We start from the raw sequence: 26,223 nt of genomic DNA on the forward strand, positions 1-26,223 counted from the left end.
GATCCGGTCTGCTTCCCAACCGTCAACTTGTATATCAACAACTTTAGCGAATAGATGGAATACGCTTACCAGAGAGGTTGGATTCTACTGCCATAAGCATAGAATCAATGGAGCTTGATGCCACCCTGGGTAAAGTAGTGAAGTGTTGGAGGCAAGGGTAGAGCCTCTACAGGGCCGGGATGTCCCCTCTTTATCCACCGAAGCAGAGCCAAAATGGATTCCAGAAAGTAAAGTGGTTTCTCAGTTCTTTTGTTATTCTGAAGTAATCCTGTGTTTTTATACAATATAATAACCGTTATTTAAACATATAAAAGAGCGACCCAGAGATCGATCTTAAGTGAATGTGATAATGACTCAAGGGTCAGACAATGGATGCAAGTTAATATGAAGGGTGTATCTGAGGGAGGTAATTTCAGCAAAAGTTCAAAGCAGTCTCTGGGATGGAAATTTCCAATGGTGGACGAACACCCGGGAGTGTACCTTCAGACAGGGGAGAAGTAAAGGAAGAGGTACCCTTACCAGGAATGATGGACCCAACACACCATACGGTTGTGGGTCATTAAGGCATGTAAATGGAGACCTGGAGCCAAACTTCGGAGAAGGGGTTCGTGGTGATGACTGTGGTAGGCAGGTGATCATCAAGGGCGCCAATCCCAGAAACGAGTGGGAGTCCACAACACCAATCCCAAACTAACAGACCAAAAACTTCTCCTCCAGCTGCAAATTGCGGGGAAAAAGTCCAAGACCGTTTCCAAAACACACTGGCCGCAAAACACATAGATGTGAACTGGCAAATGAGCAGCACCTCCTCTTTGCTCCCCGATTAATATTACCTGATCCTAATGCTACAGGAAGAAGGTATATTTTTGAAGACATTTTGTATATTGCTAAATCATTTTAAAAAACTATTGCCATAGGGGCATTCATGTTTTTATTTATTTTGCTGGTTTATTTGGCTATAAACAAACCCTGATGTATTCTCATCATGGAGTTATTACTGTAAGGTTCGGTTCACACAGGGGCGACCTGTCAGGCGACTTAGCCACCTGACAAGTTGCTCTCCATTCAGTGAAATGGAACCGTTCTAATCAGAGCGGCTGGAGTTGGACTTCGGAGCAGCTGGCATTGACTTCTATTAAAGTCATGTGAACCGAGACTAAAAGGTTAAGTACTAATAAAAAAAAAAAAAAAAAAAAAAAGGGGGGCTTGTCCACAACCATGGATGTCTTTGTTATGCCAATCTCTTATTAGTTAGATCTTCTCAAATCCCATCCCATAAATAATGTCAGTCTAAAGCTACCCATGGATATTAGAGTAGAGTAGATTTTTGGAAATACCAAGCTACGATCTCAGGTCTACGACTCCCTCCCATGGTTTTTGGCAGACTACATTGGTCAGGCTACAAATTCTGGCCCCATAGATAGCATTAATTCCCCATGTAATCAATGTTTGGAAACTTCGCTATAATCCTTCCCTATCCCCTCTGCATTTTCTAACTAAAAATGTTGAACCAATTCAATCATAGGAGCAAGGCTCCTGGCTAGTGTAACTGGGGGTGGTTAGGTAAAGCAAGCACGCCCCAACACCACCTTAAATACAGAGGCCCCATAGCTAATGTGATCTATCTCCAATTGTACATTCTGCCTCCCTCCCCACTACCAGCGAGCCCCATTGTAATACTTACATTATGGTGTCAGCCATAGAAGACCTGCTGCCGATTAATTCATTCAGGGTCAAACCATTTACATATTCCCTAATGTAGAAAAGGTACTCCTAGAAAAAGATAAATTATACCTGGTCTTCTCACATTTGGAGACTTCCAGTGAAAATGTAGTAACATGTCTGAAGAGTCATTTATTCAGGTAATTTTATAGCTCGAAATAGTCACATTTATTGGGTTTGTTTTGCAATGATGATATGCTCCTTTTTTCTAAGCAGCAAGAACCAAAGAACCTGCTTGGATGACCATCAAAATCTCTTCAAGGTTACAGAACCAGTCCAGTTGATTACCATTTACCAACACAAGTGATTGGAGATCTATTAGGTGAAGGAGAATGTAATATTCTCATTGATTTGTACTCTCCTAAAATTCCTCCAAAATAAGGGAAAGCTAAAAAAGTTGCTTAGCTGTGTGAAAAGTCACATATAATTGTTGCAAGAATCGGCTCCCCTTCATCTCTGCCTGGGCATTGCGCTCTGTCATACTTCTATGAAGACGCCTGTAAGTTTTTGGGACAAATTTAATTGCCACCAGCTGATCAGTGGCACAATGTGTTGCCAGGTACATCTGAAGGAGAAAAAAGTAATAGGATATTAGTACTTTTAAATCAAACTTCGTCTGACCCACCAATAACATTTCTTTTTTGGGTTAGATGTAAAACATGCCAATCATCCGATGGCTCTTTACGCCTCCACTGGTGAAGCTGAAATCATACTCTACCTGCTCCATTCTCAGCAAATTTAATGGAAAATCCACCAGAGAGTAAACCTCTCCCCACCTCTTCCTATGCCGTGTTACATTAAGACATGGTATCAGGGCTTTTGGCTGTTTTTTTTCTTACAACGCAGTGGTAGCTCCATTCCCTGAGTTGTGCTGTAGCTCACGTGTGTTGTGGTGCCCTTTAGAATGAATGGCAGCGTAGTGCTTCAATGCACATACAATAACAAGGAGAGGGGCGCCTCTGAGTATAAATCATAAATACATTTTATTAAAACAACAATATCCACTCACATGGAAGTTGGAGAAGTTGCATTAGGGTCGGTTGGCTGGGCTGGAGAGATGCGGTGGAACTACAGGTCACAGCGGTTCCTGCAGGGCATGCCAGGTCCAAAGAGGATTAGTTCTTGCAGCCAGGTTCAGTCTCTTGCAGCGAACAGTCCAACACAAATCCTGCTGGGTTGGGAGCCAGGTTATGTCCCAGATGCACAGATAGGGGTTCCAGGGAAGGAAGGGAGAGATGTGTAGGACGCCAGAGCATCCGTTCAGCCGTGCTGCTGCTCACTGATAGAATGGTGTGAAGCCTCTAGGAAGGGAAAAAGGCCGGCCGAGCCGAAGATCTCAAACGAGGCTTGGAGGGCAAGTACAGCGTGGCGCCCGGTGATGACGTCACACGCATGCGACGCGTTTCAGAATAGGCTTGCCATTGGTGGACGAATGGCCGCATTCCTTTGTTGTCAAGCATAGGGAGAGGAGGACACAGTGGGCTTATATAAGCTGAAAAGAGGGGGGGGGGGGCGGGGCCGGAAAGTCCGTGATTTGCATAAAAAAATAGGTAATGGGCGGCATTAGATGGCAGGGGGGATAAAAACAAAAAGGACCTTACAATGACATAGTGCAGAAAAAAATAAAAGGGAGAATATATGTATATAAAATTTTACAACAGGGCTCCAATTAAGACAAAACATTGTGAATAAAACCAGATAAGGCAAGATAAATTCAGGAACAAGCATTTAAAACATCATGAGGAAATAAATCATAAGGTACAGTGCAATAAAATAGATCAGATAAATATAAATAAATATACAGTAAATACAAAAGACTGCCATAAGATGTTATGTATAGAGAGTGGGAGATGACTGTCAAGAATAGGGGATTAATAGTTGTAGTCTGCACCGTCTGGCGTGCAATATGGAATAAAACAATGTAAATTTAATTAATAAATTATAAATTGATCCTGGGACTATGATTACAGAGAATATGGAAATAAACACTGATGGATTTTAGTATTTCAGGGTAAGTGGGGGGAGGGGGGGGGGAGATATGTACATATATAAATGTGTGAGGGGGAGATGCACATGCACATATATAAAAAAAAAAAAAGGGGGGGGTAAAAAAAAGGGGGGTAAAAAGAGGGAAAAAAAATAATAAAATAAAATAAAAAAAAAAACTACAACTGAGACAAAATTTCATGGTAGCTGTAAAGTGGTAAGAGGAAAGGTTGTTATAGGACTGTGGATATCTCTATTCCTTCATTGAGGCCGCCAGGGGAGAGTACATCTAAGCAGTATATCCAGAAAGTCTCTCTGGCGCAAAGCTTTTTGAACCGTTCAGCTTCTGACATGTGTTTAGGGATTTGTTCAATAACCCAAACAGACAGACCGGTGGTAGATTTGTTGTGACACTCGGCAAAGTGCCGAGGGACACTGTGTTTGTCCTTACCACCCTCAATGAGTCGTCGATGCTGGCCGAACCGCTGCCTGAGTGGGCAGATAGTTCGCCCAACATAGATTAACCCACAAGGGCACGTGAGGCCATACACTACAAAATTAGACGAGCAGTTATAGAATTGTTCCAATGTATAAATTCTGCCTTTAGATAGAAAAGATTTTTTGCCATGTTCCACAAACATACAAGTCTTGCAGCGGGCTTTCTTACACTGATACATGCCGACTAGTGGTATGAGGGTGGTGGGGTTGGAAATGGGCTTGTCGATGGGCAATTTACTTGGGGCAATCCTATTTTTGAGACTCGGAGCCTTTCGGTACGTGATTCTGGGTATAAGCGGAAGGGAGGTTTTCAGAAGTGGATCCTGTAGCAAAATGGACCAGTGTTTCTTTAGTATATTTTCCATTTTTTTTGTACTGAAAATTGAAGGTAGTGATAAACCTAGTGGAATGATCTGTTATCTCTTTATCTTTTTTGGCAGGTTTGCCTTTAGCGTAATAGTTGCATGCTTGATCAACTAGATCTTTAGGATAGTCCTTGTCGGCGAACTTCTTTTTAAGTTGTATACTCATGGTGTCATAGTCGCTGTCTAGGGTGCAGTTCTGTCGTAGGCGGCAGAACTGACCTTTAGGTATGTTTTGTGTCCATTTTGGATAGTGGCAACTCCTATAGTGCAAATAGGAGTTGCCAGCGGTAGGTTTGATGTGGTTTTTTGCGATAATCATGTTGTCTAAATGACCCAGATCTAAATCTAAGAAGGCCAGATTAGTAGGATCGACAACGTGAGTGAAAGACAAGCCGTATGGATTGGAATTGCAATGTTGGACAAAAAGGGAAACTAGGTCGACAGGGCCATCCCAAATGATGATTATGTCATCAATGTAGCGGCCAAAAAATACAATATTGGCACAGTGGGGGTTGTTTTGTATAATGAAATTCTTTTCCCAATAACCCATCGCCAGGTTGGCGTAAGAGGGAGCGAAATTCGCTCCCATCGCAGTTCCCTTAGTTTGTAGGTAGAAGTCGCCATTGAAATCGAAATAGTTATGGGTGAGGCAAAAATTGGTTGCCTCCAAGATGAATGCAGCTTGTCTGGGGTTGATAAAGGGATCTTGTGCGAGAAAAAATTCTAGCGCAAGTAAACCAAAAGAATGTGGGATTGAAGTGTAAAGTGATGTGACGTCCAGAGATAACCAGAGGTAAGATGGTTCCCACTTGTAAGATGCAAGTAGTTCCAACAAGTGTGAACCATCTCTGATATAGGACGGTAATTGTTTAACAATGGGCTGGAGATATAGGTCAATATATTGACTAAAACCGGTAGTAACACTCTCCATGGCAGCCAAAATGGGCCTGCCAGGGGGAGAAGTGAGACTCTTGTGGATTTTAGGTAAGTGATAGAAATATGGGATCTGGTAAAAGTTTTTGGTGAAGAAAGAGGCTTCCGTTTTGTCCATCACTCCACCATCAAGAGCTGATTTTACCAAAATGTTAACTTCAGCAGCAAATTCAATGGTGGGGTCCTTGGAAAGTTTTTTATATGTAGTCTCATCTGAGAGGAGTCTAAGGGCTTCGTTAATGTAATCTGCCTTGTTTTGCAGGACAATACCTCCCCCTTTGTCCGCTGATTTGATGATAATGTCAGCCGAGTGTGTTAGGGAATCCAGAGCCTGGATTTCAGAAGCTGAAAGGTTGTGTATATGAGAAGGTATCGTGGTAGAAGTCTGGCAAAGTTTCAGGAAGTCAGCATATACTACCCTGTAAAAACTTTCCAGGTAAGGGCCTTTTGATTGGGCCGGATAGAAGATGGATTTAGGTTTTAGTGATGAGTGTAAAATAGCTGGTGACGTAGCAAGGTGTTGAGTAAAGAGACTAAGAGTGTCTCCTTCATTCGTTATGGAATCTAGTATGTCTATGATGTCCCCATCATATTCAAACATATCTGTGGAAGGACTGGTGGGAAGAGGGTCCAGGCACACTTCAGTAGGTTTGTGTGATTTGGCATGGAAAAACCTTTTGAGGGTCAAGTTGCGAATGTATCTGTTTAAATCTTTAAATAAAAGGAAAGGATTGGGCTTATTAATAGGGGCAAAATTAAGGCCTCTGCTAAGTAGGCTAATGTCTGCGGGGGAGAGTTCGAGAGATGATAGGTTGAAGATTTTTACAGTTTGCGGAGCTTCGGTGTATTTGTTTCGGGACTTTTTTCGTCCTCCTCTGCAGCCTCTCCGGTGAGTTTTCGTTTTCTCCGGTTGGCTCGAGGAGGACTGGGGACTAAAAAAAGTGTTGGACTTTGTGGTGGTGGGGGAACCCGATGTGTGAAGTTTAGGACATTCAGTCAAAGGTTCGATAGTAACAATGGGGGTGTTGGAGGCAGATTGGACATCCATAGCTAAATCTAATGATTTCCTGACTGAGATAGATGTAGACATCATTTTGGAAACAGGGTTGGGCACAGGGGCAATATCATTTGTGATGTTATCACATCCCCTTCCTGTATGGGAGGGCCTGTTATAAAAATTATTAAGATCATTAAGCAGTTTTCTGGATTTGGTTGTAGGAATTCTGTTAGTTGGATGACTAATGCGAGTCTGACTGACCTCTTGTATATACTCCAAGTATATATGCATGAACTTACACATGCATTTTTACAGTTTTCAGTTTCTGGACTAATCAGTTTTACTTTCAAGGTAACTGTGCTTTGCGCCTTTTTACTTGTATTATCAATGCACATACAATGGAATCCAACGCTAATAAAAAGACATTTAAGCTTCATAAAGAAGTTGCTTTTCAGCGATTTCACACTGTTGTGCTGCAGCAACTGCGATAAGCAAAAGAGTTATGTGCCATTCAATCTTAACCACTTCCCTACCCGCCCATTAGAGATATCCCACAGATGGGATCTCCCATCCTGGGCGGGCGTCATATGATGTTCTCGGCTTCCTGGTGGTATGGGGGGGGGGCGCACCCACCGTATCACCTAGGCGCAGGTGCGTGGGCACTCATAGGTGCAGGACCGTGGATCTGTGTGTCTAAAACAAACACACAGATCCATGTCCTGTCAGGGGCGAGGAGACCGATGGGGTGTTCATACCAAGTATGAACACCCCATTGGTCTCCTCCCCTAGTCAGTCCCATCCCTCCTACAGTTAGAATCATTCCCTCGGTAACACATTTAACCCCTTGAGCGCCCCCCTTGTGTTAACCCCTTCCCTGCCAGTGACATTTATACAGTAATCAGTGCATCTTTATAGCACTGATCGCTATGTAAATGCAAATGGTCTCAAAATAGTGTCAAAAGTGGTCCGATATTTCTGCCGTAATGTCAGTTATGATAAAAAAAAAATATATTATTATTAGACCATAAATCTCCTAATTTTGTAGGCGCTATAACTTTTGCGCAAATCAATATACGCTTATTGCGATTTTTTTTTTTTAACCAAAATATATGTAGAATACATAGCGGCAAAAAAAAAAAAAAAAAAAAAAAAGAGGGGGGGGGGGGGGGGGGAGAGAAGGATACACACACACACACACACACACACTGCCTTGAAAAAAAGTATTCATACCCCTTGAAGTTTTCTACATTTTGTCATGTTACAAGCAAAAACGTAAATATATTTTATTGGGATTTTGTGTGATAGACCAACACAGTGGGGGTCATTTACGAAAGGCAAATCCACTTTGCACTACAAGTGCACTGAAAGTGCAGTCCCTGTAGATCTGAAACCAGGGGAAGCTCTGCTGATTTTATTATCCAATCATGTGCAAGCAAAAAATGCTATTTTCCTTGCATGTCCCCCTCAGATCTACAGCGACTGCACTTCCAAGTGCACTTGTAGTGCAAAGTGGATTTGCCTTTCATAAATAACCCCCAAAGTGACACATAACTGAAGTGGAAGAAAAGTGATAAATGGTTTTCCAAATTTTTTATAAATAAAATATCTGAAAAGTGTGGTGTACATTTGTATTCAGCCCCCTTTACTCTGATACCCCTAACTAAAATATAGTGGAACCAATTGCCTTCAGAAGTCACCTAATTAGTAAATCAAATCCACCCGTGTGTAATTTAATCTCAGTATAACTGTTCTGTGAAGCCCTCAGATGTTTGTCAGAGAACCTTAGTGAACAAACAGCATCATGAAGGCCAAGGAACATACCAGACAGGTCAGAGACAACATTGTGGAGAAGTTTAAAGCAGGGTTAGATTATAATTATACTTTTTTTTTTTTTAGATTATGAATTGAATAGTGCTCTGTAAAAAAAAAAAAAAAAAAAAAACAAAAACACAAAACCTAACTATTTGGACTAGTAGCAAGACGCTATGTGTGGTGGAAAACTAACACTGCACATCACCCTGAACACACCATCCCCACTGTGAAACATGGTAGTGGCAGCGTCATGTTGTGGGGATGCTTTTCTTCAGCAGGAACAGGGAAGCTGGTCAGAGTTGATGTGAAGATGGATGGAGCCAAATACAGGGCAGTCTTAGAAGAAAACCTGTAATGACCTGTACACACGGTCGGACATTGATCGGACATTCCAAAAAAAAAAAAAAAAAATCCTAGGATTTTTTCCGACGGATGTTGGCTCAAACTTGTCTTGCATACACACGGTCATACAAAGTTGTCGGAAAATCCGATCATTTTGAACGCGGTGACGTAATACACGTACGTCAGGACTATAAACGGGACAGTAGCCAATAGCTTTCATCTCTTTATTCTGAGCTACAATGGAATGTTTTAGATCAAAGCATAGTCATGTGTTAGAATGGCCCAGTCATAGTTCAGACCTAAAATTCAATTGAAAAATCTGTGGTAAGACTAGAAAATCACTGTTCAGATCTCCATTCAATTGGATAGAGCTTGAGCTACTTTGCAAAGATGAATGGGCAAAAGTTTCTCTCACTAGATGTGCAGAGCTGGTAGAGACATCCCGAAAAAGACTTGCAGCTGTAATTGCAGTGAAAGGAGGTTCTACAAAGTATTGACTCAGGGGGGCGCCATACAAATGTACACCACACTTTTCAAATTTTTTTAATTATGTTGAAAACCATTTATCATTTTCCTTCCACTTCACAATTATGTTCCACTTTGTGTTGGTTTATCACATAAAATCCCAATACAATACATTTACATTTTTTGGTTATAACATGACAATGTTGAAAATTTCTAGGGGTATGAACACTTTTTCAAGTCACTGTACTTACCCCATTTTCAGCCCCCTCTTGTCCAGTCACATGATGCGCTTCTCCTGTGTCAGCCAGCTGCAAGGGAGAGAAGGAAGCGCAGATAACAGCATGGATATGGAAGTCCATGGGTGACGTCATCACTCTCGGAATTCCTAGCTGTAGTTGAGCGCTCTTCTCTTCCCTCCTATTAAATTAATAAAGTATTTGTCACATTAAACAGGGAGGGTTGTTAATAGAATGCTGGATTTGAGAGAAAAAGGAAAAAAAAAAAAAAAAAAGTTGAGATTTTGAATACTCATCACCTGAGAGCCACCACCCCACTCAAAAAAATTAAGAAAACCACCGCCAAGACAGTTTTTTTCTTCCATTTATTTTATTAGTAATATATAAAAATTGAATCTATAAAACATAACATTCTTCTAGAGTCTGTTTTGTATCTTCTCCAGTCAGGTCATCTCCACAGAACTTGTACCTGGATAAAGACATACAATAAAAACAGGACTGTATTCTGCAGTTGTTGAATCAAAACAAAATACCTTAGTCAGGCAGTTAACAGACAATAACTTGAATAGGTGCTAAAGCTTTACGATAAGCTTCATCTCCCATAAGTTTTCAAAGGAAAACATTAGAACAGGTGCCAAAAGCCAGTTCCAAGAGTCTGAGAGCTATGCCCTACACTATTCCAGAGTCTTGGCTGATTTAACATCTACAGAACTCCATTTTCTATGCAATAAATTTGTTTTTTGCTTCAGCTGGTTACTTAACCCGTTTCTTATTGGCTTTACAGGCTAAATTGGCATAAGGGAAAGGATTTCTGATAAACAAAAACTGCCCTACCATGCCTTCCGTTGAGGTAAAACTGAAGAATGCCACAAAGAATAGCCAAAGGTTTTACTGATGTGAAGCCAACACATTTCAGAGTTCTTAGAAAGCCCCCACTGGGGTAAAGACATTACACATAGTTACAAATCAGTAAGGTTCTCAAAAGCCAGAAACACAATAGACCCCGGATTACTTATTTTAAGACTTAATTACACCTGAATTTGGATATCATTGTAGCACTTTTTTTTTTTTTTTTTTTTTTAATCTCAACAGGTTGTACTCAAGTCTACAAGTGGTTGCAAAAAATTCAATTTTCATACATACACATCTCCACTTGGTCCGTATACCAATGTGACGGTTGAGGCACCCAGCTTGGGATGCAGGATGGTGAAGATACTTTTATGCCAGACAAAATCCACCGACTGGACAGGATTCACATCTAGCTCCACGTCAACAACAGAGGAATAGGTTAAACCAGATTGAAGGAGTCCACTGAAAACAAAGTAAAACATTAATTGGCAATCCACCTGTTAAGTGAAGACAAGTTAAATACAAGTCAGAAATGTATTAAAAAAAAACATAAATAGTCTCAATGTCCTCATTTCAAAAGGTAGGGATGAACCCTTTATATTTGGGGTCTGTCAGACATGCACATTACATATGCTGTAGAGGTACATCAGCTCTGCAACTAGCATCTTGTCCATGGATGATCAGCACCCAATGTTGAAGGAGATAGGGTCAGACAGGATCGACATCTAGTAGATGTAAACTCACAACATAATCTTCACCTTACTATAGGGTAAACTCAATCTTTAACTTACTATGGGTGGGGAGAAAAAAAGAAAAGCCATCTCCCCACCAAAACTCAGAATGGTCATCTTCTGCATCCACTTCCTGTCTACAGGCACCTCAGCAAAGGATAATGACTGATGGTGACAACAGTGGCCGATCATGCCCATGTACGTAACGTGTGTTGAAATGGTCACTTATATTGTCCATTGGAAGTCCATGAGACCATGCAGGGACAGGGTGGTGTTGCCCTGTAACAGGAAGTGCTTGAGCAAGGACCTTCGTGACAGAATCACAAGGCATTTTAATGACAGCTGCAAGATTTAGGAGATTGGCAAGGACTTGCGTCAACAAGGAGTTTACATATAATTGAATGCATGCTAGGCCAATAATTCTCACAGGTTCCCTTTACTATGCCCAAGACCAGCAGCAGTCCAACATACCTGTAAATTTTATACAGACCGGAACATTCATCTGTTCCACAAAGAGAAATGGAAAGAGACCCCAAAACATATTTCGACCCCATGATTGTGATCGATATGTTGTACCTCCAGCCTAGGAATAAGAAATTTTCTATTAGAGGAATATTGCTCTTGAGGGTACCCTCAATATCTGCACCACCCTGCAAAGGGACACTTCTAATCTTAGTGTACATGTGACAGGAGGTTTAGTTGGTCACAACAAACATTGATCAAATTCCAAAAATCACACAGTTGCTTTTGCACGCCCTTTAGCATAAAGGTGGTTCAAGGTATAACCTACATTAAAGTAAAAATTTTAGCTAGTTTATGGTAGGTATTACACATGCAACATATAAACTTTCACAGTCTGTATAAGAGCAAGGCTACAACAGCCTCCATACTGTAATTCCAGCTTTAATCATTTTGGTCATCAGGACCCTCTAGTTCCCAGGAAGGACAAATTTGTGTAAAATGAAACCTAGGGATTGACACTAGAAGCAGATCTACAGTAAACAGCTTAGCCTGAATTTCAAACACAATAGGTCTGAAGGATTCTGCCATTTGTTGCTCGAACCATGAAACATCTAGTTTCCTAGAAAGAGGAACCTACTTACGCAAGACATTTGAACGGTCTCCAGTGTTCAGGGAGAAAATCTGGTTGCTTGTAGAGTCTTGAAAATGACCAAGCAGATATTCATCCGCCTTGTACCCCATGAAGGCACAACTTATTTTGGTGCATGGGAACCCAGATCCCTAGGAGGAAAGTTCAGAAGGTAGGTTTTGAACTGTAGTGCTTATAGGGGGAGCCATAAAGAATGCGACATTTGTGAAGTTTCTACAACCATCCTATCTGTGCCATCAGGCTTAATGTGATCTAGAGCAACCTTTTTCAACCAGGGTGGAGTGCCTTTAGGTACCTTCAGGGTGCCTCGGCAAAATTCCCAATAAAATTGCATGCAAGCCATCAGGTTGATCAAGCCTGCCTTTTGGTTATACAAAGCCACAGATTTTCATTGTGCACCAATACAATCTTCCAACTGCTGGAGTCCTAACAACCAATGACATCAGTTGATCAGGAGGACATCAAGTGCCTGCACGGCATCCTTTTTTGCCCCCCACCCCTCTCAGTCAGCACTGAGGGAGAAGAGAAACATTGCATTACTAGTCAGTACCAGTGTGAGACGGTATATCTACTTTGGAAGAATAAATTGTCTCTCATGTTGGGTGTCCTACTGATCGCTTTACATAACACAGCAACATCTAAAAGGTTTAGTTTTTTACATTTTAGAATAAGAAGGGGGCGGGAGGCTAACCTAGGTCATTGTAGCAGTGCCGCATCCTAATATACAAGATATAGATAATGAATAAGGGTTCCCCTAGGCAGACTTTATAGGCACTGATATTTAAAGCTTGATTGGAAATATATCAAAATGTGCAACAGTATAATAGTATACAACTTTTATTAAGAGATAATATTAAAAACAATACAACAAAACATGAACTACCTAGATTCTTCTATGTTTCGTTGTATTGTTTTTAATATGATCTCGATAAAAGTTGTATACTATTATACTGTTGCACATTGATATATTTGCAATCAAGCTTAACCATCAGTGCCTATAAAGTCCGCCTAGAGGAACCCTTATTCTTAATCTACATCTTACATTTTAGAATAGGGTGCCTTTTGATTGTGTAGAATTTTAAAAGGGTGCTTTAACTGAAAAAAGGTTGAAAAACACTGATCTAGAACCAAAACTTTTGTAGAAGACTTGTCATTTGACATCCATGTCCCATTGAGAAGATTTCCCTTTTTTTGTTGGGGGGGAAAAAAAAAAACAAAAAAAAAAAACAAAAAAACCCACACACCACAAGGGTCCCTATTGGGAGATTTCAAAGCCCGCCCCCCCCCCCCCCCCCCCCCATTTAACCCTTCTGTCTTGGTGACAAATCGTGAAATTTAAAATCGTTTAGGTCTCTTTAGGATGGGGGGGGGGGGGCCCTTTAATACCAACAGTCATCCCTCTATACTGAAACAGTGTTGAGCATACTGTATGACAGATGTCATTTGCCAAGGAAGCACACATACTCAATGTTCACCATTTCCACTTCTGCTGCAGTGAAGTATTATGTTCTGTTAGCCATTGATTAATGCAAAGTTGGAGAGAAGAAATACCCTTCTTTGGTCAATTTGAGTCAAGATGCAAGCATTTACAGATACTTCAACTCTGTCAGACTATCATTTCTGAATTTCAAACCTAGCAGGTCCAATGAAGGGATCCAAGTCCTCCTGAAAGCTTGCATGATTAAAAGAAAGTTAGCCAATAAATACATAAAGATCACCTTTTGCAGCTAGGATAACATTACCATTTGTTATAGGTTTCCATTCACATAGCACAACTTAGAGAAGTACAGCCAAAGCTCATTTGACTGTACTTCCTCCTGTGGATCATGGGAGTGCAGTTTGTTCTGCACTCCTTTGATTCATTTTCAGCAGACAGTGGGCTGAAGCCCAAGGTCAACTGATGTCACAGAGCAGGTCCAGGCTTGGGAAAGATCACAACCACATGGCTTGGATCCACGCAGGAGCCTGAACTGTCACCTAGATCAGCGAGTCATTGAGAGCCTGAGCCAGCCTCTCCCATCTCCCTCAACAGCCCAGCACTCCAGTCAGGGCTGTTTAACCCTTCCTCATTCAAAATCCTCTTCTCAGGTCCCTCGTCACTCTTGGCCCCTCCCTCCTGCTGTTCACGAACTGCGACTCTGCGTGTCATGTCACATACAAGCAGCTGTGGCTCGCCCCCCTCTCTCTCTTTCTCTCATTGGCTGTGATTGACAGCAGTGGGAGCAAATGGCCCCCACTGCTGTCTCAGCCAATGAGGGAGAGCAACTAGAGAGCCGAGGCTTTTGTGCACATCGCTGGAGGAAGATCAGGCTCAGGTGAGTATTGGGGGGCTGGCACTACTGCACACAAGGTTTTTCACCTTCATGCATGAAGGTGAAAAAACCTTGAGGCTGGATTCACACCTATGCATTTTTAGTGTTTTTTGCATATTTGCACTACAGAACATGTTCCATAGGAAACTATGCTAGATGGACTGTAGTGCAAATAGCACTAAAAATGCACAGGTGTGAATCCAGCCTTACAACCACTTTAAATAGCAGCCAGTTTCACTGGGGTGCTGTAACATGTTACTTGGCTCCGTTATAGATGGCCCAACTAGTGTTGCCATTTTCTTGCATTGTGAGAATTTTGCAATAGCATTGGGGTGGGGCGCGGCATTAAGACGAACCTCTTGGAAAGTACTGTATGATGAAGCAGGGTAACCAATTAAACCGTCAGGCTTCAGGACGCTCCCTGTAAAGAACTTGACACTCATCTGGTGGTTGCAGAAGACCTTCTCATGAAGCTCTGAAAATAAACTTGTGCAACTGTAAGCCATTGTTGACAACTACAACAATGTACAGTAATTAGGAATCATGATGTTACCTGAAATCATGTTATCAAGCTCTTCAAATCTAAGAGATATTTTGTCACAGCCAGGCATCCTTTCACCACCATTGGGGAAGAAGTCAACATTGCCAACTGTCTGCTTCATGCCAAAACCTAAACACACAAAAGGCAAGTTACAGATGCTAATTAGAGATTGACTGAAATGCAGCTGCACAATTACAGAGAAATAACGCAAAGCCATTGGGAGGTCAACTAAATTCACCCCTATGCATTTTTAGTCCTTTTTGCATATTTGCACTACAGAAAGTGTTCCATAGGAAACCATGTTAAATGGACTATAGTGCAGATCTGCTAAATGCACAGGTGTGAATCAGGCCTTAGTCTTGTGGGTTCATCCTTAATTTTACCATGAGCAGAACTGCTTGGGGAGAAAAAAAAAAAAAAAAGTCTAATAGTTGGAGCTAATAAAACTGAGACGATCCTTAACTACCTTAGTTTTGCCTTCTCTGTGACTACGATAGATTTAGCCAAAAGATAAACCTACATCTAGCAGATATAATTTCTGAAGGTCAACTAAAAGATCAGAAGGGAGTGGTGTATCATTACAGACCATCATTCTTCCCCTGGAGAAAATTTATAAAGAGCCGATGTTCTGCTTCCAATTACAGAAGACCAAAATAAGCAAGAAATCATGTATATGACTCAGATCACCCCATCGATTTCTTTTGAGGGGCAAAAAAAAAAAAAAAAAAAATGAAATTTATAAACACAAAACACCACACAGACTCTAGAATGAAGTGGTTTCAACACTGTGCAGAAGTCAAAACCTTACCAAGATGAAAAACATCAGAAGACACATCTGTATGAATGGCATCAACAAAAACTGCATCTGTAGGGTCCAGTCTAAGATCAGGTGGGAAGTTTTCAAAATGGGGACCAGCTGGATCCAATCCTGAAAAGGCAAGTAAAAATCTTTGACAGGTTTTACAAATACTCAATGTAGCACCCTGCCCTAGTCAGTCTAAGTATTTTTTGTTGGTCTGGTTAGATTTTCCTAGGCTTAAGCTTGGTGGTCAATTCCTCCTGTCTGCCTTTGGAAGAAGTTTCCATAAATAGTTAGGAGGGTCAGTCACTGAAGTTATGAATATTCATCTGACCTCAGCCAATCCATGGGAAGGAGCACCCAGAAGGTGGCTGGGGAGAAGAGAAATGTTTGGGAAGCCGCTTCAGACATGTTATTCTCCTGGAGCTGCTGCCCCCTGGGTGGCATCCAATGTGTATTACTGAGAAGAGATGCTGCTGGGCCTTAGCTTGTGTTTAGCTGAGCGCCAGGAGAAGCCATGTAATGAGCCCATCAGCAGTGCTCACAAGAACATGGCGATAGGAGGAGCGTGCAAAGGTTAATTTTATTCGGCCACTGCTTCCTTTCATTGGTGTTCAGTCATAGGCTGGGTAAAAGTAGGAGATTTGGCAATGTTAAAGTGGTATGAAACCCAAAACCAAAGATGTAGCATATTGCAGCTTACTAATCACATGTGGTGGCTGCATTTTTTCTCTGTTTTCACCTGGTGATCTGGCCAGTAACACACCTCCTGTATTAGTGTGCCCATAATCTGGATGAAGGAGCACCTTTGGACACCAGCATTGTCAGTCTCGGGGGAGGGGAGTGTTCGATGTACTAGCAGATTTAGTTACACTAACAAATTAAAGCCAACCTCCAGCACACACTTTATAAGCAGGTGCACATTTTACTTTCCTTTTGGGAAAAAGGTTTTACATGAATAAATGCTAATCAATGGAAGCACCCCTGCCAGTATTAAAATGGTTTGCCTCATCTGTTTCATGCTACTGGAGAGATTATTTTTTTTTCTTCAAAAGAACAAACAGACTTACTGTCTGGATCACCAGATATATAAAAAAACACCCACACACCTGAGGGCGATTATATTCAGACAACTGCTGCCAGCCATCAGTAAACCCAAACAGTGGCTGCATCTGATTGGGAGAAGGCACTGTTCAGATGACAATTTTCTGCCTGGTTCCTTAAATTTTTCAAGCCAAAAGATGTTAGGCGAGAGTCTGACGGGGCCATCCACCAAGGGAATTTCAGGTGGTTCATCAGGAACCAATTGAAATTTGCACAGTGTATACCTGCTGGCAATATGACAGATGCTACAAAATCAGGATTCACAAAGCACCAGAACTCCACATCACCTACCAGAAATTCTTCCAATTCCCTTCTGGCTCCTTCCAACGTCACCAGCAATGTGTGCCCCCAGACCGTGCCCAATCAGGTAGACGTCATGCATTTGATAGTCAAACACTGCCTGAGAAAGATGAACCCATTTTATCTGCCAGGCTTTGAAATGTGTTGAATGCAACTTTCCACCTCTATTTTATGTGTTACCAATAAGAAATAGTGAGGTTTTTAGAATTCAGTAGAGAAGGTAGAGTGAAGCAATGAGCTTCAGCTCAAGTAAAACTTGCTGGCATGGTGCATACCTGTACAAAGCGCAAGAAATAGGCAATTTCAGCGCCAACCACATGGATGTTTCTGGATGCTTGTGTGTAGAGGGCAAACGATCCTCCACTCCAGTCTACACAGAAACAGTTCACATCTGACACCTTCAAGAGAGCCTACAACAGAGGAAGGTATGCAAGATGGGTCATAATTCATAAGACAGTTGGCCAGTTCCTCTTTCTTGCAGCCACACTGACCTGACACATCTCTACCAACCACAGCTTGTCCCCCGTCTCCACCAAGTCATGGATGATGAATATGGACTTCCGGCTGGGTTTAAAGTTGGTGCCAAAGAGTGAAGAGACATTGAGTGCCCTGATTACCTGGAAAAGATATAACAGCTGATGTACTCTGCTACGGGATCAGCTAAAATGGAGTTTGTTCTGTGCCTAAATTAGGATATTCAGCTAAATGGATTGTCATTGGGAATGAAAGAAAAGCATTTGTTTTTTTCAAGGGTGCAATTGGCTTTAATTGGCTCCTGAGGGGTAGGATTTTAAAGCTTTATTAAGGAGGTGCCATGTTCTCTGAGTATTTCTTTAGGCACACATAGGGGCCCAAATATTAGTCTGCAGTATTACTGAACAGCCTAAATTTTGCAGCTCATTTCTAAAATTCTGGCTACTGTACTGAGCCTCTGGTACCTTGTGAAGTTCTCCATTTAAACACAACAGAGGCAATGGTGGAGACTAAAAGCAGTGACATGACCGGTAGTAAAATGACCAGGCTTTAGAAAGGTTTATACACTCCAATTTAAAAAGGATAAGTTCACCTTTGGAACAGGTTACATGTTCCACCTGCTTCTCAGGTAACTGCCTGCCCATGTGAGGTACGGGCATGACAGCTATGCTGAGAGTTTGCACCCACAATGTCTGCAAGCAAAAAATACAAACCAAACTTTACACCCATCAATAAATTGTGTATTACATGTGGTTCATACCCCCTCAGTCACTATGAGGATTTTTTTTAATGTATTCTGAAAAAAAAAAAAAAAAAAAAAAAAAAAAAAAAAAAAAAAACAAACACCCCCACACACACCCTTGGTTGACCCTGCTGCTGTGCATCTCCACCTTCTTTTCGTGTCCTCAATGCAGCTAGGGATTTTGCAGCTGTGGGGCAAATCTGCACATGCTCAGTTTTCAGTGAGTTTCTATGCTTAGCATTTCCTCTCTATCACATCTGAGCAGCCCATATAACTATAGAGTAAATGACAATCCACTCCCGCCTTCATGCACACTAACCAGCTAATCACAATAGTGGTGGGATATTACATGTAGATTAATGGTGGCTTCACCTCCCTCTCAGTTTAAAGACACAGGCTGGAGGGATGTGATGCAGTCTGCGACTGGCAGAAATCCACCCACACCATGGTATTTCCGCAAAATAAAAACGTTTTTATTTCAAATATATATTTGTATGACAATTTAAAACAAACAGTTTGATATTTTTTTAACTCTGTATTCCAAAAGGCTGTTTACATTGAAGATGTGACCAGCAGCAGAGGACTAAAAGAGCTTCCTGTTTATGCTTCTCTTCAGACAGGCTGGGAGAGAGCTGGGTCATGCGACAGCTGTATTAGGAAAAGGGTACTTGATTTTTCTTAACTAAAATAATTACAGTGCCATCATCCACATATAGAAAAGACAAGGTCAATGAAATTGTGTGCGTTTAGTATCACTTTAAGTCCTGAAGTTGTTGGAGTGCCAAGCACATTGCATAATAAAATGAGGTTTTTTTAGAGCAAAATTGCTGTACCATGGCTATACAAAACAAAACCTGTAGAGCAAGTAAAAATATAGTAGATTTGATTGTTATCAAAGCTTTGCGCTTTAATTCTCCCGCTACTTCCCAATTTCATCCAAGCGCCCTGCATGCTGCTGAAAACACAGTAGCAACCAACTAGACCTACCCTGTACTGGAGACACATGCACACCCCTAGTAGTCAGGTAACATTTCCATTTGGCAGGTGGAGCCCCAGGCTTCTTCTCACATGTTTTACTGGGCTATTCCTAACCACTGTGTTAGAAATATCCTCTTATGCCCCGTACACACGGTCGGACTTTGTTTGGACATTCCGACAACAAAATCCTAGGATTTTTTCCGACGGATGTTGGCTCAAACTTGTCTTGCATACACACGGTCACACAATGTTGTCGGAAAATCCGATCGTTCTGAACGCGGTGACGTAAAACACGTACGTCGGGACTATAAACGGGGCAGTGGCCAATAGCTTTCATCTCTTTATTTATTCTGAGCATGCGTGGCACTTTGTCCGTCGGATTTGTGTACACACGATCGGAATTTCCGCCAACAGATTTTGTTGTCGGAAAATTTTATCTCCTGCTCTCCAACTTTGTGTGTCGGAAAATCCGATGGAGCCCACACACGGTCGGAATTTCCGACAACACGCTCCGATCGGACATTTTCCATCGGAAAATCCGACCGTGTGTACGGGGCATTAGAGAGCCCTATAGCTGAACACAGTCAGCAGGAATTCCTGTTTTAATTAAAAGCAACTTCTCTGTACCTCTACTCATAATGCCCTGTGGGACAGCAGGGTCATGGTGCACCATGTGCTAGAGCAGCGGTTCTCAAGTACCCCCAACAGGCCAGGTTTTGGGAATTTCTCTTAGATAAAATAGCTGTCCAAAATACCAAGCCATTGACAGATTTAAAAACACCTGTGCGAGATAAAAGTAAAACCTGCAAAGATGGCCTGTTGTGGTACTTGGACAGGGTTGAGAACCACTGTGCTAGAGGATTGGTAAGAGACCCAAGGGTAATTTTACTTTTGCCCGGAAGATTAATGGACACATTCTTAAATGAGCGAGACAAAAGCCCCTGCTATTCCCAAGTTCATCACCATCATGAATAGGATCCAAGTTTAGTCATCGATAAAGGACAACCAATAGAGCTAGAAGAAACAGTTTCTTGTAATGGGTTATTTCATTAAATGTCAGGTTCAGGTTTATTGATTGGGTGGTCACATATATGAGCTGCCATATTTGCCAGTTTGATATATGCTGCACATCCTGTATGGCACCGGCAGTCATACTACTTGCCCTGCAAGTCTAAACAGTATTTATATATATATATATATATATATATATATATATATATATATATATATATATATATATATATATATATATATATATATATATATATATATATATATATATATATATATATATATATATATATATATATATATATATATATATATATATATATATAAAAAAAAAAAAAAAAAAAAAAAAAAAAAAAAAAATAATATATATAATAATAATATATTACTAGAAAAGTTACAATTTCTGGGGAAATTGTGTGAAGTGTTCTTGCCTCCACCTACAGTAGTCAACTGGAGTGGGCAGAGTGGCTTGAGTAACTGAAAAGAGATAGATAGAGATATATATATATATATATTTTTTTTTTTTTAAAGTTGAATAAGAAGTCCCATCATTAGCTGAACATTTGTTTTCAAAATTTTTTTTTCCCCCCTTCAATGGGGGGGGGGGGGTCATAATGTTTTAGCAGATCATGGGGTTGTCAGCTTTTGTCACCTCCCACTCTAGTTTTGAACATGTCGCCATTCATTCCTATGGGACCAATTTTGCTGCAAAAATGACGATATTTCATGAACCATTCGGCGAAATGTTCCACAAAGTAATAGAACACCAATCAGGAACAATCTGCACATTTCAGTATATTACTGTCTATGTAGTGTAAAAGCTGTGTGAGGAGTTAGGGTGGTAAATTTGGCTATAATAAGATTATTATGTGAGATAACAGTAAGTGGTCTTCCTATTCAAGAACACTTAATACACACACACACACACACTAAAAATGCCCACATGTCTAGTTTGTGGTGAACCCTTTCCCCGCCATTGCTTATTAGCATTGTTACACCATTGGTAGGGCCATTGTGGATGGCCCTACCAATGCTCCTATATGTTGAAACACAGCACAACATTCATGGGCACTGGGGGAAAAGTTAAATTAAAAGAAGTGCAATCTACTTCAGATTGTTATGCATCAAGCAGTATTTCAGCTCATTTATCAACGGTGCATGTCAGCACAATGCATTGTGAGGTCAGTTAGCCCCTAAGCCAACTGTTCATCAAGGGTGCAAACTGCATCGAGAAGCTTTCTACAACTACAGGTGCATGGTTAGGCAGGGCCTTTAAGTGTAGCTTAAGTTGGCTTGCTTTTGCCATTGGTCCCACCATGGTAATTCTCATTTCCTGTCCTAATGAGGGACGTCCCCAATAGGAGATTTTCCCTAATAGCAGTTTGGTCTCATTTCCTGTCCTGTGACAAACAAAGGCGCTCAGCTACCCAGTATGGCCAGACAGCAATAACACCTGACAGCTTTCAGCAATTCAACTACATAATAGATGGGGGGAACCTTTCCTCTCCTGTGTACATCCAACTTTGAGCAGACTTACTTGGTACTGGTTAGGATTCTTTACAGTATAGAGCAGGAAGCGAACGTTGATCACCTCTGGTGCCCATGGTAAGGGACTGATAGGTCTGGCCAGTGAGACGAAATAGGGGGGCTCATCTGTGAAACATCCCAGCCTGTCGTAGCAGATTTGAGCAGCTGGAGAAATAAAAGCATACGATTATGGACTGGTCTTTCACGATACCATCATGAGCAAAAATTTACTGAGCAGCTGAGGACAGCTAAAAGTGGAACCCACACAAGAAAACGTGAAGGTGCTTGATAGGTATATTTCTTCCAAGAGAGTCTTCTTATGCTAGCTTGGATAGGTTTCAAAATGCTGTCTCATAATAAGCATGAAATCCATAAGTCTTTTGTCCCCCATACCAAGTTACTAACCAAAGAAGGTACAGAAATGGCTATTGCTGAAAATGCTGGGGTCTGGAATAAATAGCTCCATCACTAAGGAGATACAATACAGTAAATATAGGCATAGGATTCCAGGTTAAGAGACAGTACATACAATGGCTTCTACTTCAGTTACACCTGAAAACATGCATGCAGTTAATGAAGAGGTTGTTCCTCATCTCCATAACTGACCCAGTAGAGAGACTCAGAAGTCCAATCATTAGCATGACAGCCAGAAAGTCAGTCTCAAAAGGAAGGAGGTTAACAGTGGTGACACCCATTCTTTTCTTATGGTAGAATCACGGTTATTAAGTCAGCAAAATGGGATGACAACCTCCAGAATGACTTTTGAAAATAGTCAGTGGCAGCTTCCATGTTTCAATCCAAAAATTTCCCCTTCTAAATGATATCAGTTTAGGCAGTAAGCCTACATGGGCAAAATGTACCTGCGAGGGTAAAACCTTCCGGAGGGCAAGTATTTAATGGTGTAAGGGGTTCTTTACTGTAGTGCAGTAAGGATGTGAACTCACTCCCACAGTTGGTGGTATCAGTCGAGTGTGTAGATAATGTAAAAAAAAAAAATGTTTAAAGATGTGTTTTAGCCAACACAATATACAGGGATATGAAAAACTGTAGACACACAATCAAGTTGAGCTGGATGGCTCGGTGTCTTTAATCAACTTTACCAATTATGTAAACATTTCTCAGCAGATCAATTTTGCTGAAATCCCTACACTAGGGGTGTAAGCAGACTGCTCAGTTTCCCTTTACATGGCCAACATATGCAGTTGGGCCCCACCTACATACAGGGCCTTCATGGATACTCCTTAGAATTCTCCACCCAAGCCCACACTCTATACATGCACAGATGTGGGTCCTAGACCTTCTCGTCTGTCCATATCAAACGCCTTTTTATGCCTGGAGCACTTTGGTAGCCCTACAAATTCGCATGGTTCAGATTAGGGCTCCAGGAGTCCAACTGAAGAACTAAACCTGGGTTAGCTCTCACCGCCTCTCTATAGTAAATCACACGCAGGCTGCTTATTACAAAAATATCTTCTTTACCAGTTGAGTGTAAAGAGAAAAATTCTAGGTACTGGCTCATTTCCATACAAATAATGGGGGAAGGATCCACAGTGAACAGACAACATACATGTTATACTTACCTGCTCTTTGTAATGGATTTGCACAGAGTAGCCGGATCTTCTCTTCTCGGGTCCCTCTTCGGTGCTCCTGGCCACTCCCTCAGCAAGCAATTTGCTATGGGGCACCCGAGCCGTGTCCATTTAGACACAGAGCTAGGGCCGGGCCCATCCCCTTTCTCTCCTTTTTGGCTCCCACTGCTGTCAAAGTTAGTCGGCCAATGGCACAACGCTGCTTTCTCAGCCAATAGGGGGAGGGGAATCCTGGGCAGCCGTGACACTCCTGCAACATCGATGGATCTAAAGGGACCTCAGGTAAGTATTAGGGGGACTGCTGCACACAGAAGGCTTTTAATCTTAATGCATCAAGATAATAAAAAAAAAAAAAAAAAAAAAAAAAAAAAAAAAAAAACAACCTTCTGCCTTTACAATAATTTTAATTGCAAGTCTTCAGCTAGCTATGCAGTTGCTCACCAGCCATTTTTCCAGCACCTTTGTGAGTGTAGATAAAATAATCTTGTGGCATTAGTATAAATTCCAAGCCCTCCATGTCTATCCCTTCCCAGCAAGGGCTGAACACTGGATCAGTAGTCAATTACTAAAACCTAAATGAATGAATCCATGCAATAGCTCACCAGCCATTTTTTCAGCACCTTTTTTGAGTATATGTAAAATCTTAGCACTTTAGTGTAAATTCTAAGCCCTCCACCCCCATCACTACCCTAGCCAGCAAGTGCTGAACACTGGATTAGTCGCCAAATTTCTATGAACTGGCTTTTTTGAGAACGGCATGTTTTTGCCCATGGCTAGAAAGCAACATCATGATCCTGTCCATCCAATGCCTACTCTCCTAGAATAAAGACATTAGACAACCTCCCTAGTGGGTCATCATGCAACTATGGCGATATCTTAGGTTAATTAACCTGCTACTCATCCTAAACTCCCCAATAAGGACACAGATGGAAAAAAAATGTGTGCACCCCAAGATAACATTACCTCTAATAGCAGCTGCTATGGACAGCACCAGAACCAGTTTAAAATTCATCTGAAAAGTAAAAGAAATTTGTCAGTTTACAGATGAAAGATACATTGGCTGGTATACCTGCTGACCTGAAACCTCAGCTAGTGATGCATCTGCATATTTCTTTTCAATCAGCAACGCTGGAAGAGGGGGGGAGAAAAAAAAAAAAAAAAAAAAAAAAAAAAAAAAAAAAAAAAAAACACTTGGACATTTTCATTACGCAAGTCAACCTGGCCCATAAGAGTGCCACATCAGCATTCATAAGTCAGTGTACCAAAGTGCAGCTGGCATGGTCTAAAACAATATTTAAATTGTGCCAATAGGAAGAATGTAGGACTATACGGGGGGAGACACATATTGGTTATCACCTGGTGTCTGCTGGAGGTATTTAGGAACTGCACACTGGAAAAAGAAAGTGAAAACAAAGTATACAATGTAGCCTTCTGGTGCAGTGTTAGAAAAAAAAATTTATAGCAAAAATATTGCAAAACCTAAATAGTGTGCGAGTGTTTTTTGTGCATTGACTGCTTTTGAGATAAATCCTGCATATATTATATAGTTATATTAACTCAAAATAGTGCGGTATTTATCTCTTGGGGAGTTGATCCAATTGTCGTGTGTGTGAATATAACAGGATTAATCTCAAAAGCAGTCAAATTCACATGGAAAAAAAAAAAAAAAAAAAAAAAAAAAAAAAAAAAAAAACCCCCACACACACACACACACACACACAATTTGGTTTTGCAATTTGTAGCACTTAAATGTTGCTGCCCCCCCCCCCCCCCTGCACCAGATGGATACATTGTATACTTTTCCACTTTCTGGCCAGTGTGCAGTTCCTCTACTTTTTTTATTTTGTACATTTTAAAAATACCGCCAGCAGACACCAGGTGACAACCAATATGTGGTTTTTTTTTTTTTTTTTTTTTTGGCATTTATCTCACTATATTACCAAAATGTGCAGTATTTAACTCACACATTTCGATGTTTTATTTTAATTATCCCATGCAATATTTCCCAAAAAAAAAAAAAAAAAAAAAGGGAAAGGGAAAGGAGGGGGGGACCCATAATCCAAAAACATTCCAAAGTACCAAAAGCTGGTCATAGTTTGAGGAAAGGCAATACATTTCCACAGGTCATTGACTACAGAGCCCATAGATTATGAGAGATCACATAATAGATTAAGATTAGTGCCATCACTAATAAAAACCAACCAACATGATACAGAGGACCCCATACCCAACACAGCAGAGGGTACCGATACTGGCTGTACATTATACAATTTTCCTTTAGGTTTACCTTCAACTATGTAGTGCAAGGGTCTGCCTGACTCCGTACAAATTGAGGGGGCTTAGGTTTTACATCATATTATATGGTTTTGGTAAATCTTCAAGAAAATTGTATAACATGTGGCCAGCTTTAGGCCCTTTTCACACTTGTGCAACTTGTCCTGCAGAATTGGGACCGCAAAGTCGCATGACAAGTCATACCCCATGATTTCCAAAGAGTACAATTCATATCTGTGTGACTTCAAGTCGCACCAAATTCAAAGTAGTCCCTGTACTACTTTGGTCCGACCTTGATGCAAGTTGAGGTCCATAGACCTCAAGTTTACACAGGCATTCCCTAAAGTCGTGGCAGTGAAAGGGGCCTAAGCTAGACATGTATAAAACAACTGAAAGCAGCAAACTAACAGACATCATCTGCCACATAACACTCCTCACACTCACCTTACACCTTCTGCAAGGTGCACATGAAGACCATTACACCACCTGGGGAAATTTTATTTAAAGCCACCCCCAGCTGAGCCT

The 26,223-nt window shown here is 41.1% G+C and overlaps 1 protein-coding gene and 1 long non-coding RNA gene across 2 annotated transcripts in view; one reads left to right on the forward strand and one right to left on the reverse strand.

Annotated features, from left to right (window-relative positions):
• LOC141105634 (uncharacterized) overlaps positions 1–10,761 on the forward strand; it is a 45,913-nt gene extending 35,152 nt beyond the window's left edge. Inside the window, exon 2 of the long non-coding RNA XR_012235621.1 lies at positions 10,449–10,761. This is a non-coding gene — a long non-coding RNA (uncharacterized lncRNA). The remainder of the gene's footprint in view (positions 1–10,448) is intronic.
• Positions 9,708–24,554, reverse strand: LOC141105633 (pancreatic lipase-related protein 2-like). Its single transcript, XM_073595596.1, has 12 exons — positions 24,388–24,554; positions 21,846–22,000; positions 17,595–17,720; positions 17,379–17,513; positions 17,095–17,203; positions 15,709–15,828; positions 14,913–15,029; positions 14,716–14,834; positions 12,040–12,178; positions 11,408–11,519; positions 10,500–10,667; positions 9,708–9,825 (listed from the first exon to the last, which is right to left on the reverse strand). The coding sequence occupies exons 1-12, from the start codon at positions 24,434–24,436 to the stop codon at positions 9,753–9,755; spliced, it is 1,422 nt and encodes a 473-aa protein (XP_073451697.1). The 5' UTR covers positions 24,437–24,554; the 3' UTR covers positions 9,708–9,752.
• Positions 24,555–26,223: the final 1,669 nt, after the last annotated feature.

This window comes from Aquarana catesbeiana, linkage group LG08 (assembly GCF_042186555.1).
Source record: "Aquarana catesbeiana isolate 2022-GZ linkage group LG08, ASM4218655v1, whole genome shotgun sequence".
Classification (NCBI taxonomy): Eukaryota; Metazoa; Chordata; class Amphibia; order Anura; family Ranidae; genus Aquarana; species Aquarana catesbeiana.

What these genes read in the sequence shown, in the direction of transcription:
- LOC141105633 (XM_073595596.1), bottom strand. Translation starts at nt 24,436, where the DNA reads ATGAATTTTAAACTGGTTCTGGTGCTGTCCATAGCAGCTGCTATTAGA. An exon ending in GGGAATTGGAAGAATTTCTG is followed by an intron (nt 15,829 to 17,094) that starts GTAGGTGATGTG and finishes TTGCCTTTTCAG; the next exon opens with GATTGGATCCAGCTGGTCCC. An exon ending in TACGGACCAAGTGGAGATGT is followed by an intron (nt 9,826 to 10,499) that starts GTATGTATGAAA and finishes GTCTTTATCCAG; the next exon opens with GTACAAGTTCTGTGGAGATG.